Genomic DNA, 13,036 nt, shown 5'->3' with positions numbered 1-13,036 from the left:
AAACCCAAACTTGGTAACAGAAAGGGAATTCTTTCCCTTAATCTAAAACCAATAAACAAGATATAAAAACTTACAGATTTAGGCAAAGACCATAATTTTAATCTCTACACAATGTGAAAAATACTGTATTTTCAAAGTTTGCAATTAAAACAGAACCAAATTCTATACCTGTAAAGAAATTTTACCACTGTTATCTTTTTCTATTAGGTTAACTTTTTATTTTTAAGAAATGAAAAAACAACAAAAATAAAACCATGACTCACATCATAAGTTAGTGAATCTGCTTCATTGGCCACTGTAAGTCCAGCCAATTCTCCAAGTCCCAGTTCACTTTCAAGGGCTTCATCTGCTCCCATGATGAAGGACTTCCCAGAAGAAGGAGGAAAGGTCAATGCTTCCACTGAAGGGGGAAGACAGAAGACACATAAAAAAACTTCTAAAGTGTAAACAGTCTCTTAAGGGCATGTCTATATTGGATTATTTTTAAATGCATTCAAACACAGTAAAATTCAGTGAGCAGAAAATCCTCAAGAACTGGTTGCTTTTTCTGTATCTTAACCATAGGCAAAGGTATCTAATTTGAAAAGTACAACACAAGGGGCCTGTGGGTGGCTCAGTCGGTTAAGCGTCTGACTTTGGTTCAGATCATGATCTTGCTGTTTGTGGGTTCGAGCCCCGCATTGGGCTCTCCGCAGCCCCTGTAGATCCCACAATGGATCCTCTGGCTCCCTCTCTCCTCTCTCTCAAAAATAAATAAACATTAAAAAAAAGAAAGAGAAAAAAGAAAAGTACAACAGGAAACAAATCCAATAGACCATTGTCCCTTCTTTTTCACTATACAAAAAAATAATACGACTAAAGCGAAGTAGGCTTACCTCGTTTGCTATTTCATGTTAATTACTCAAATTACTTCTATCAAATATTAAACATAAGTAACAAGTGATCTGAACACTCCTGGTCTTATTTAAAATAAAACTGCTTAATTCTGTAACTCGGAAGAATACAGAAAATTTCAAACGAAAATGGTTATTACAACTGGGGTGCGTGGGTGGCTCAGTTAAGCGTCCGACTCTTGATTTCAGCTCAGGTCATGATCTCACAGTTCGTGAATTTGAGCCCCACATTAGGCTCCATGCTGACAGCACAGAGTCTGCTTAGGATTCTCTCTCTCCCTTTCTCTCTGCCTCTCCCCTGCTCATGGTGCATTCTCTCTCTCTCTCTCAAAATAAATCAACATTAAAAAAAAAAAAAGAAAGAAGTAAAATAGTTACAACTATAAAATATGCCTATATGAGGCAAACTTAATGTTGGTGTTAGAACTCAGGACTGCGTCTGGAGAGAAGGGGAGACGCAGTAACTTGAAGCCCAAGCAGCCCTTCAAGACCCTGGTCATGTTCGGATTCTGACCGAGGGAGTGGTAACACAGCTGGGTTCACTTTGTGATAATTCACTGACCTGCTCCCTTACCACTTCTACAGTTTTCCACAGGTATAGTTCAGTTAAAAATTTCTGTTTCAAAGACATTTTCTTTTCACTATAAGTGGATTTTTATTTCAAAGACGTTTTTTTAACGAAGTGTCCGTTTGAACAGTTTCATTAGCCGCGAGCTGACGCCATATCTTCTTTGTAATAGATGACACTGAACACACCAATCCAATTCCTCCAATCACCATCATAGAAGAATCAGTTAAAAGCAAAATGCCAAAGTAAAACAGGAGTTTTACCTAATTTGGTCAATAGTAAATTGTTGATTTTTATAAATGCAATTATGCTGGCAAACTGTCAAAGATAGTCTTTGAGTAGTTTTCTAGAGGTGGTTACTTTACTAATAACAAACATTTATAAGTTGATAAGACGAATTTAACAGTTTAAACTTCGGCTGCTAAAAAATGTTTTGTTTCCTTAAGAAAAACAAGTCAATATATTAATTAGCATATGTAGAAAACTGGATTTAAAGGTGTTTTTCAGTTTTAAATTATGTAAGTTTAGATTCAATCATAAGTAATTGTTGAAGAAATGAAAGAATAGTTATGTCTTAAAAATAGTAGACATAAGAGTTATGTCTTAAAACCCTTGTAAGAACAAAGGAGAACATAAATTAAGACCTTATGCAATTAAAACCACCATGCAATAAAGCAGCAATAATAAAAATGGGTTTTACCCAAACATACCACATATCCTCTGAGGGGTTTGAGCAGCTCTCACATTAACTACTGCAGGGTGGAGACTGTTTAGGTTAGAATAGCAATTTTCATGCCAAATTTCAATCAAATGACTCACAGGAGACTATGAGACTGGGTCTTCAGCCAGGTGTTTTGTTTGTTTTCATTTCTACTGTATCCAGACAACTTTGTTCAGGTGTGAAATAAAAAGGACTCTTAAAAACAAGACTAAGATTCATGGGATTTGAGCATACACTCTGTTTGGGCTAATTTAAACAATGCTCTAAAAATGGCCATGTAAAACCTTGAAACAAAGGCGGAGCTCCTTCCAGCACACTCCCTGGCTAAGCCAGCAGACCCGAGGGCCAGAGGGAGCGACCATGGGCAGAACTCTAAGACTCCTTACAACTTGAGACGACAGGCCACATTTCTTCAGCTTTTACAAAATTATTTAACTGTGCCTCTTTACTATTTACAGTTAAATAATTAAAACAAAACCATTAAAACAAAAATAAAGTGATAAACATTTATAGCACACACAGGCTTTGGACACTTTTTCTGAAACTAAACTGGAGACCAAGAGGCATCATTCATGGGCAATTAAATACACCGTGTATTACTCACGTACTTTTTATATTTTTGAAAACCTTTCACTGAGGAAGAAAGCTTATAGGACCCATGTTAGAGACAGTAAGTTAGATATTCAATGCTTCAGTTTTAAGGTTCTTCAATATTTTTTCCCATGAAGGGCACTTTCTGTGGCTTATGTAATGCTTCTATACATTTGTCATTTAGTATATAGTACTTATTCTGTCTCTGTTATTAGAATTCTGCAAGATGAAATCTCTGATAAAACTCTTTAGGAGTTACTAGAACAAAAGAAAAATGAACTTCTTATCTAGACTTGATCTTAGAATAACAAACTGACTAAAATTCTCACATGGATAGTGTCAAGTGAATGTATCTCCTAGAGGACAACAAACACACCTAATGAGGCCCATGACTTCACATCTTTAATTCAAAAGACGTCCCTATATCAAAGAAATTGTGTATTTAGAGTATAAAGGTGTAATGTACAAGTCTTCGTTACTTAATGTATGAGTAATAAATTCCAGGTATACTATGTATAAAATTAACTCTAATAACTAACCATGTGATGGTCAAAAGTTTCATTTAAAAAGTACTCCGACCATGAAAATCTGTCCATCAAGGTTCTATCAGTTTATGTCTCTCTAAAATGTAACTGAATTTAAAACCAAGAAAGAAAAACACTTATGATTTTTCTGTGGCTTTTTCCCAGTCTGTTTTATTCAATAAATAGTAATTTGAAGAAGCATATTCACTGCAAACAATTACAGTATTTAAATTCAAGGCAATTTTAAAAAATAAATATTGAAAAATATTTATTAATCATTAAGGTTCCTTTTACATCATACTGGATTTTCAGCTAATGTAAATACATACTTTAAAATCAATTTCTAGGGGTGCCTGGGTGGCTCAGTCAGTTAAGCACCTGACTCTTGATTTCGGGTCAGGTCATGATCTCATGGTTCGTGGGTTCAAGCCCCCACATCATGCTTTGTGTTGACAGCATGCAGAGCCTGCTTGGAATTCTCTCTGCCCCTCCCCCCACTTGCACATAACTTTCTCTCTTTCTCTCTCTCTCAAAATAAATAAATAAACATTAAAAAAAAGTTTAGATCAATTTCTACATATAAGCATTTTATCTATTTATAAATAGGTAAGTCAGAACTTATGTCTAGAAAACAGGCAGAATTGTATTTAAATATCGTAAGACGGTACTGTAAAAAACCGGGAACCTAAATATCCAAAAGGGATATGGTGAAGTATCAAGTCTAAAATATAATGTGTAATCTCAAAATTATAATTATGAAAGTTGTTTTGGGACTTTATGTTACATAAATAAAACAAGATAGAATTACTCTATGTGGTGACTGTAACTTTGTTAAAAAAAATACACACAGTTAGACAAGGACTGAAAGGGAACAAAGAAACACAGTTGCAAGTGTGAGTAGACTTTCAGGTGTCCTTCTCCCCCCCCCCCCCCCCCCCCGTTTTCACTTATCAATGACAGACTTTAAAGAAAACATCTGAAAATATTTATGTGAATCTCGAAGTAAACATTTACTACCTATCATATGGACTTAATTTTCTTCTTGTTGCAGTAGGGTGAATAAAACAGCCTGTACATACCAAATACACGGCTTCTAGGGAGGTGGACTAGAATCTGGAGTTGGACTTGCTGTTTATGCACCCTTTTCAAGTCTAACAGATTGAAGGGGGAATCAAACCCCTTGAATGTAAGAAAGCCTACATTTGGGGAACACCATGTCGATCAAACATACGTAAAATAAAGTTATTTTCTTAGGAAAGTCCTTTCTAATAACTGAATTTAGATATGCATTTCCCAGTAGTGTGTGTGTGTGTGTGTGTGTGTGTGTGTGTGTGTGTGTGTGTGTGTGTGTGTCTGTGTGTGTGTGCGCACTCGGGAGTGTCATATACTTACCTTCGTCTGCCCTATTTATTTCGTGTTCTGGAAGCCTGGAGCTGGTGGGTCTGGAAGGTGAACCCACAGATGGCTGTAACGAGGGAAGTTCATCAACATCTCTCAAGTTAGCAAGCATATCTTGTAGTTTTGACCTATTGGGCCCTAGCCCAGAAACAGAGAGGAAGAGAACAAAAAAGAATGGAATTATCCAACTGCATCAAAATGGTGCCATAAACCTTATTCACATTTGCTTACATTCACCTTTAAAACTACCCTACCATATTAAAAAGTAATTACTTTCCAAGTTTTCAAATTATTTTAAAAGTTTATTTCTTGAGAAGAATTATGTTTTACATATATTTTAAAAATTAAGCTAATGGAATAATATCGCTATTTCAATAAAAAATCATGTTCATATACAATTTGGACCATTAAAAATAATAGCATTCTTTTAATCCTTATATATTGCTCTAAATGACGACAGATACCAGGGATTGTGAAGCTACTGTGTACTGAGTTAAACGGCAACATTCCTTTTTGTCCATTTATGTGAAGTTGCATTCACTGCCTTACATCCTGAAGCTATGGTACCCGAGGTGAAGTCTCATGCCCTACTGATTACTTACCTGAACTTTGATTCTTCATTCTCCCACATCCCTGTTTTGACTGTTTTATATAGGATAGAGGCTGAAACAGATCTTCGGTAGTTTTTCCTGTTACAAGTTTAATTAAGAATGGGAAAATCTTACCCATAGTCCGTTATGGTTTTTTTTTTCCTATACCAGCAAAGAATACAACTATTTTTAAGCAATTTTAACTACTACCTAGAAATATATTTCAAGACCGTATGATTGGAGTACACGATTTGACTGGAAATATTTCTACTGAGCCATATCAATAGGAATCAAATTTTTCCAACAGTAAACGTTCAATTAAAAAAATATTTGTGGGGGTTTGTAAATTTCTGCTTCATACCAGGTCAAAGTTTTGCTTCAGTTCTGTTTTTACCATGTCTTCACTTGTTCCCAGATCACCATTTTATGAAAACAGTGTGAACTGATGATGATAAACAAAATGTGTGGAGCCTCACCCTGCAGTCCCTCTACCCTAAGATATTAAAATTTCTCCCCCTGTAGTCATTTTTCTTTGTCATACAAAAAAGCTATGTGCTATATACCTGCATGCTGATCATAATCTCCAGATTCAGGAAAGCCAATAGCTTCCATTAGTAGGAATACGGTTCCAGTCAAATGGTGCCATTTTAGATCGTAAGTGCTAAATGCCAACTATAGCAATGCCTTGATATTTGACAAGAACTGAATAACCAGTATAATAGTAGGTGGATTCTACGTAAATCCTGGATACCCTTCCAAATGAGAGATTTTTTACATTTCAAAACATTATTGTAGCATAATGACTTAAAGAAATATCAACTTATGTCAACCTGAAAATTAAAATATTCTCCTTTCTCATTTATGACATTTGCATTAAAATTTCAGTGTAACTGGTTTTGCCATGGCTCTGAAAAGCCCTAGTAAATCATATCTCATTACTGTTTAAGATCACATTTATTATCCATACATTTGGATAAAAAGTACAAAATGCTCTTAATGTTTTAATATTAATATTTCTCATTATAATTTAATTTATATTGAGAAGGCATCAAATAATAGTTCTTAGTTATGTAATCGTTACAAGTATAACATCAAAAATAGCCACTGACTTTTTAATCCATTCAAGTTAAATACTTGTAACTCCTAGCATATTTTAAATAAAGATTTGAATTGTTTATCAATAACAACTACACTTTTTCCAACTTTTAAATACATGTTTCACTAAACTGGATTTTAATCCCACTTTACACTACTTTAATATCCCAAAGGATGCAATTCCTTTTGCCATAAAAGGGAGACCCATGTGCATATGGTCAACGGGAGTGGAAGCACAGGAGGTAGTTTAGCTTTGCTGTCCTAAAAAGGTGTTTTAGATGGTTTTCAGGGATGCTTGAAAGCTTCTTCAAGGTTTCTACTTTACATACTTAATTAGATCTACTGCTAAACCTAATAATTTGCATAATTATATATATATATATGGTTATATATGGTTCACAGGGCTAGCAATTTCATTTTAGCTTCCAGTTTTTATATGGCAGACATCTTATTAAAAAGAAAAAAGCTAATTGGCAATATTATTATAAATGAAATTGGCCAAAATTCTTAAATTAGAAAATAAATACTTTTAAAAGTTGTGTATTTGACTCTCTGCCCTGTATAGCATATAGTAGTGAGAGCAAATGAACTGTGTGTTATGAACACACAGAATATTCAGGGGTAGAAATTAACTTTCTGTCTCCAAGGTCTAAAATTATATGCAGTAATTTTGGTGGATTGCCAGAGGGTCAAACTAGATGAGATTTAAAACTGTCAACAGTGAAAAATCATTGTGGTAATTAAGCACATATACTTTAAAAATGAAATTATCACTATGTTTTGAATATATAGTTCCATATTCTCACAAGGCTCTAGATTTATTATTGGGATATATTATGATTCCATAATCAGAAGCATGGTTGTTTTTATTTTTTTAAGGTCACAATCAAATAACTAACCACTTAATTTCAACCCCTGAGAGCAGATGAAAATGAAAGAGACCAGGAGCAGAAAAGAAAAAGAGTAAGTGGTTTTAGGAAAACATTGGGGAAAAAAATTGGGGGATATAAAAAAAGGAAAGATTTATGGTTTACAGATACAATGTTTTCCACTTACTCTTCACCCCCTTTTTCCCCTTTCTCTCCTTTTTGTATTGTTCCTTGAGTTTGGTAATTACTCCCTGGTCCACATTCCAGGCTTCAGGCATGAGACACTGGTCTTCCTTTTCTAAATAGAGTAAAACAAATGAAATAGCCTTTTTAAATTAAATATTGAACACTATAAGTCAATTCACTGTTGTGTCACTGAATGACAACAACCATTTTCTTCAATGTAACACTAATTTTAAAGTTATTGCTTATAAGTCATACAAAATGTAATATCTAAGAAACAATTCAATTTCCTAGGTAATAATATTAAATTTCTCCTGAAAGAAACAGAAAAAAACACTAGAAGATTTGAGTGACTTTTATTAAATTAAGCCCCACAACTCTATAATGAGAAGCCCTCATTTTCATTCCATTTTCTGAATTCAGTTATGACTGACTCACAAAAAAAAACACTTATTAATTTATGTAATGAGAGAAGATTATTATTAAGAGATTACACAAAACAGTCTTCAATGATCTTTTCATTTCAAAAATTTTATATTTTTGGCATGTGTTCATCAACTAATCATTTTTTTTACAGGCCTTATAAACAGCACTTTGTAAACTTATCAATCAACCTTCATTCAAAATTTAAAGCAATTTAAGTGATTTGTTAGCCTATAAGTTCTTAAACAGGAAACTGAGCTTCAAGCAGATAAGAAATTCAATCATTAATTTTCACTATTTCAAGAGAAGAAAATTTAAGGAGTAAATATGTTACATATTTTATACTTAGTATAAATTTATATACTATATAACATTATGTGTTAGCTCAGAACTCTTGCTTGAACTCAAGACTCATATCCAACTGCCCACTCTACATTTCCATGAGAAATTCTAAAAGATATCTCCAACTAAACATATAAAATCAAATTCCCCCCTTTTCCAAATCCAATGTTTCATCTTGCCATTTGCTCAGACCAAAAAACTCCCTTTCTTTCACACCTCACATCAAATATTTCAGGAAATACTGTTTTTTCTACCTTCCAAACACATCTAGAATCTGACTACTTAGCACATACACTACTTTTCTAATCACCCTGTCTCTTGCTAGAATTACTACAATAATTGCCCCCTTTCCCCTAACATCAAGATTATTACCAACAATGGCTACTATAGGTAGTCTTTCTCAATACAGCAGCCAGAATGATGCTTTAAAAGTCAGACCATGTCACCCTTCTGCTCAAATTCCCCTGTAGTTCCCCATCTCACCAGGGGTCTATGACCCTACACAATTTGATCATTTGTTACCATATTCCCCTTAGAATCACTCTGCTTCAGCCATTCTGGTGTCCCAGAATTCCTCAAGCATATGAGGGCTACTGCTATCCTGGGGCATTTGCTGTAGCTTTTTTTTTTCCTGAATATTCCTCCCCTAGATATCTTACTGTCAACCCATCAATCCACTTCAAGTCTTTTGTCCAGGTGTTACCCCTCAATGGGGCCTACCCCATTACAATTTTAAATTGTAATCTGTCTCCTCCAGGCCACCCTGAGCCCAGCACTCCCTATCTCCTTTACTCTGTTCTACTTTTTCTATTTCCCACAACATTTATCACCTTCTGACATGCTCTATCATTTATGTTTATTGCTTACTGGCTATATTCCCTTAGCAGACTATATGGACCACAAAGGTAAGGATCTTCACCAAATGACTTGGCACATAGAAGGCACTTTATCAATATTTGTTGGATGACTGGAATAAATCTAAATGAATCAGAACAAACAGGAATCTATTTTTAAGAAGTTTAAATTTCAATCTACAGTTTTAAAAACTTTATTGGGCCTCTGAATATACTAAACACAATAAATTTTAAAACTCTCAACATTTTTATAGCTCTAACTATAATCTATCAATAATAAAAATACTCTATTTTTCCAGAAAGATCTAACAATTTAAAATGTTAATATTTTGGGGCGCCTGGGTGGCTCAGTCGGTTGGGCATCCGACTTCGGCTCAGGTCATGATCTCACGGTTCGTGGGTTTGAGCCCCGCATCAGGCTCTGTGCTGACAACTCAGAGCCTGGAGCCTGTTTCAGATTCTGTGTCTCCCTCTCTATCTGCCCCTCCCCCACTCCAGCTCTGTCTCCCTCTGTCTCAAAAAAAAATTTTTAAAAATGTTAATATTTCATCAATCAGCTCTTAGTAATAAATTAAACTGGGTAGCTTTTGGATCCTAGAGGGTCTTCCATTTTTTTTTAATTAAAAGTTAAACCTTATTGTTATCTTCACTAGACTCACAACAATAGTAATGGAAGGTCACAGAAGATGTGTGGTGAAATCTATTACTTGCCAGAAACTAACAAGATTCTTTTTTTTTTTTTTAATATATGCAATTTATTGTCAAATTGGTTTCCATACAATTGGTTTCTTAACAAAAATTTTTTTTTTCAACGTTTATTTATTTTTGGGACAGAGAGAGACAGAGCACGAACGGGGGAGGGGCAGAGAGAGAGGGAGACACAGAATCGGAAACAGGCTCCAGGCTCTAAGCCATCAGCCCAGAGCCTGACGCAGGGCTCGAACTCACGGACCGTGAGATCGTGACCTGGCTGAAGTCGGACGCTTAACCAACTGCGCCACCCAGGCGCCCCATCCATACAATTGGTTTCTATGCCTTGTACAAACTGATGAAATCTGCCTAGAATAAGTAACTACAATTTTTTAAATCTGTACTTCTTTTTGCACAGAAGATGCCAGAGATGAGTCTCTAAAACCCTCTATTACATTCTCATACTCAATTTCTACAAAATCTAGATTTTTCAAGTTCTATCTAGGCAGAAAACACAGAACAGTCTGTATACGGATTCAAATTATTTTCATGGATATTGCTTATATTTAAAAAAAAATAAGATAACCAATACAACTTTCTTTAAACAGACACACACATGCACACACACACGCACACACACGCACACACACACACACACACACACACACAGATATATACACCGGATAAAAGGTGACAATAGTAAAAAGTTCATAGGATGTTCAACATTTCATCATTATGAGAAATTTACAGTGTTCTTCAAGATGTTGCCCTGCTTGTAAAATACTGGTTTCTTTTACTTAACGTCTCTGGTGGGATCCATATGCTTCCTTACCCCATTCTGTTCCATCGCCTGCACTTCTAGACTCACTGTCTCCTTCCTCTGATGTAACCAAGAAGTCAAACTCCTTTAGGGCTTCTTTTGTATCTCGATCTTCACTGCTATCAGGCAATGCTTTTTTCCTAACAATCTAACGAAAAAACATGCTAAATTAAAATTTTAGGATATATTATGGAATTTCTTTATTTTTTTAACGTTGATTTATTTTTGAGACAGAGAGAAACAGAGCATGAACGGGGGAGGGTCAGAGAGAGGGAGACACAGAATCTGAAACAGGCTCCAGGCTCTGAGCTGTCAGCACAGAACGTGGGGCTTGAACTCACTGACCGCCGAGATCATGACCTGAGCTGAAGTCAGCCGCTTAACCGACTGAGCCACGGAGGTGCCCCTGGAATTAATTTAAATAAAGAAAAACAGTATCCCTTTCTCATCGAATGAGAAAACTCAACTATTGGTTTCTTCGGAAAGTAGATCTTTGTTATGTTAAATAGCTGTAATACCTAACCAAATCAATGGAAAACAGGGGTCATTTTGAAAAGATACACATTACACATTTTAAAGTAACCATTTAAACTTTGTTCAATGATGGCTTGTTTTAAATAAACGAATGAAATCAGATATTGAAAACATTGTTATAGTCGATGAAAAATGTCCCTGACATACTACAGTACTAGGAGAACCACAACCATCTCTTACATTTCTTGGATGCAGCCTGTGTAACGTATAGACGTTCTATTCTAACCAAAATGAGAAATATTTCACACAACAGTGCAAAGGTTTTACAGAATATAACCATGATAAAGGTTAGCTCTACTACATCATTCCCTTAAAAATCTAAAATCCCAAAATGCATGCCTTAAGACTTAGAAAGTATTCGGTTAGAGGGGGAAAAAAAGGTTCCCATTACTATTTCTACTGTTCCAACCTGGCATCAGTTTTCTCCAATAACTCTCTACATATTTAAACTTTTTCTAAAACCGTGATCTTTCAGAGTGTGACTTAACTTAGATTTACTAGAAAATCTGGCAAGGGCTGTTATGTCTCATTCTATCTATTTAGGAATGTCTCTGGAATCACAAATCCACTTGAAGGATTAAAATTTAGGCTTAAGGCATGCAGCGGTAATTTTTGAGATCTATATGCCGATACTCGTTATGAATCATTTTCTTTTTAGTCACCTGCACCACTAAGAGCCCAAAGAAATTAGGATGACTGGTTTGCAGTTTCTTTTGCTACAATGGACTCAGTATCTCAACTTCTCCAGACCTCAGCTTCTTCATTTCATGCAAAATGGAAATAGCATGAGCTGATCAAACTGTATCAGTGGGTTACTATGAGTGGTTTAAAATTTTAAGGGTTCAACAGACTCATCAATAGGACAGACTAGAGTCTAGAAACAGACTCTAAGAGATAACAAATACCTGACTTGTATTACCCTGTTCTGCTCATTCCTGGTATCAGTTACCAATCATAGTGCTTTTCATCTAAGATCAGATACAGTCTCGAAAATCCTTCTCAGTGCAGCACTCCAGGAAGCCACTATCAGAAGAAGAAAGCTGGTGCAATGAATGAAACCTTATCTGCCTTAACTGTCCTGGTGTGTGTGTGTGTGTGTGTGTGTGTGTGTGTGTGTGTGTGTGTGTGTGTGTAAACTGAATAGGAGAAATCAAGGATTCTTTAATGCTGCTAGAATAACTGGTTTAACTATTCAGAATATTTCCCTAAAATCAAGACATACTTTTATGTTTACAGCATATTCCAATCTCCCATCTATGAATCTATTAAACAAACAAAAAAAGCAAGACCAGTTTGACATACTGTGGTATAGAAAACCCATGCTGAAGGTGAATTCTTTTGTAACCACATGCCAATAATTTGTTCTAATTTTCCCTGGGCGGCCAGACCAAGGTCAAAAAGTATCTCTCAAGAGTTATGCCAAGAGAAGATGCTAACCTTCATTGCTCCACAAACACACTGCCTAATCCCTCTTCTTTTACCCTAGAGGCTTGATCCCTCTCTTTCCTTGACCCTGATGGGACACCAGATATAAATTAGATAGGCCATCACCAACATCTTGTAGATAGAGAATTCTTGTTCTCGATGCTTAACAAAAAGGGAAGAGAAAATACAGACTTACATTGAAAGTCTGAATGTATTTTCAACATTCTTATTACTAAATATGGTATTAAGTCACAAAATTAACTCCTAATCTGTTCTAGGTTTCATCTCCTCCACATAACCTTATGAATGAAAATATGGCAACCTGCAGATCACTGTCTATCAAGTCTCTACAACCTAAATAAATTAAAACTCCTGTCGAGTTTTTTGTTGTTGTTGTTCTTACTTTTTTTTTTTAATGTTTATTTATTTTTGAGAGGGAGAGAAACAGAGTGTGAGCGGGGGAGGGGCAGAGAGAGAGAGACACACAGAATCGGAAGCAGGCTTCAGGCTCTGCAC

The 13,036-nt window shown here is 35.4% G+C and overlaps 1 protein-coding gene across 2 annotated transcripts in view; it reads right to left on the bottom strand.

The window, feature by feature from the left end:
* Positions 1-13,036, bottom strand: part of STRN (striatin) — a 94,292-nt gene that overhangs the window by 25,347 nt on the left and 55,909 nt on the right. Inside the window, exons 7-11 of one of the 2 annotated variants that reach the window (XM_023251959.2) lie at positions 10,574-10,709; positions 7,437-7,547; positions 5,298-5,384; positions 4,690-4,833; positions 264-400 (exon numbers count right to left, since the gene is read on the bottom strand). In XM_023251959.2, the coding sequence (XP_023107727.1) occupies positions 264-400; positions 4,690-4,833; positions 5,298-5,384; positions 7,437-7,547; positions 10,574-10,709 (615 nt within the window). The remainder of the gene's footprint in view (positions 1-263; positions 401-4,689; positions 4,834-5,297; positions 5,385-7,436; positions 7,548-10,573; positions 10,710-13,036) is intronic. The other variant, XM_023251960.2, reaches the window with a different exon arrangement.

The sequence above is a fragment of the Felis catus genome, chromosome A3 (assembly GCF_018350175.1).
Source record: "Felis catus isolate Fca126 chromosome A3, F.catus_Fca126_mat1.0, whole genome shotgun sequence".
Taxonomy (NCBI): Eukaryota; Metazoa; Chordata; class Mammalia; order Carnivora; family Felidae; genus Felis; species Felis catus.
The sequence above is the reverse complement of the archived record's forward strand: the minus strand, read 5'-3'. Positions and strand labels throughout refer to the sequence as shown.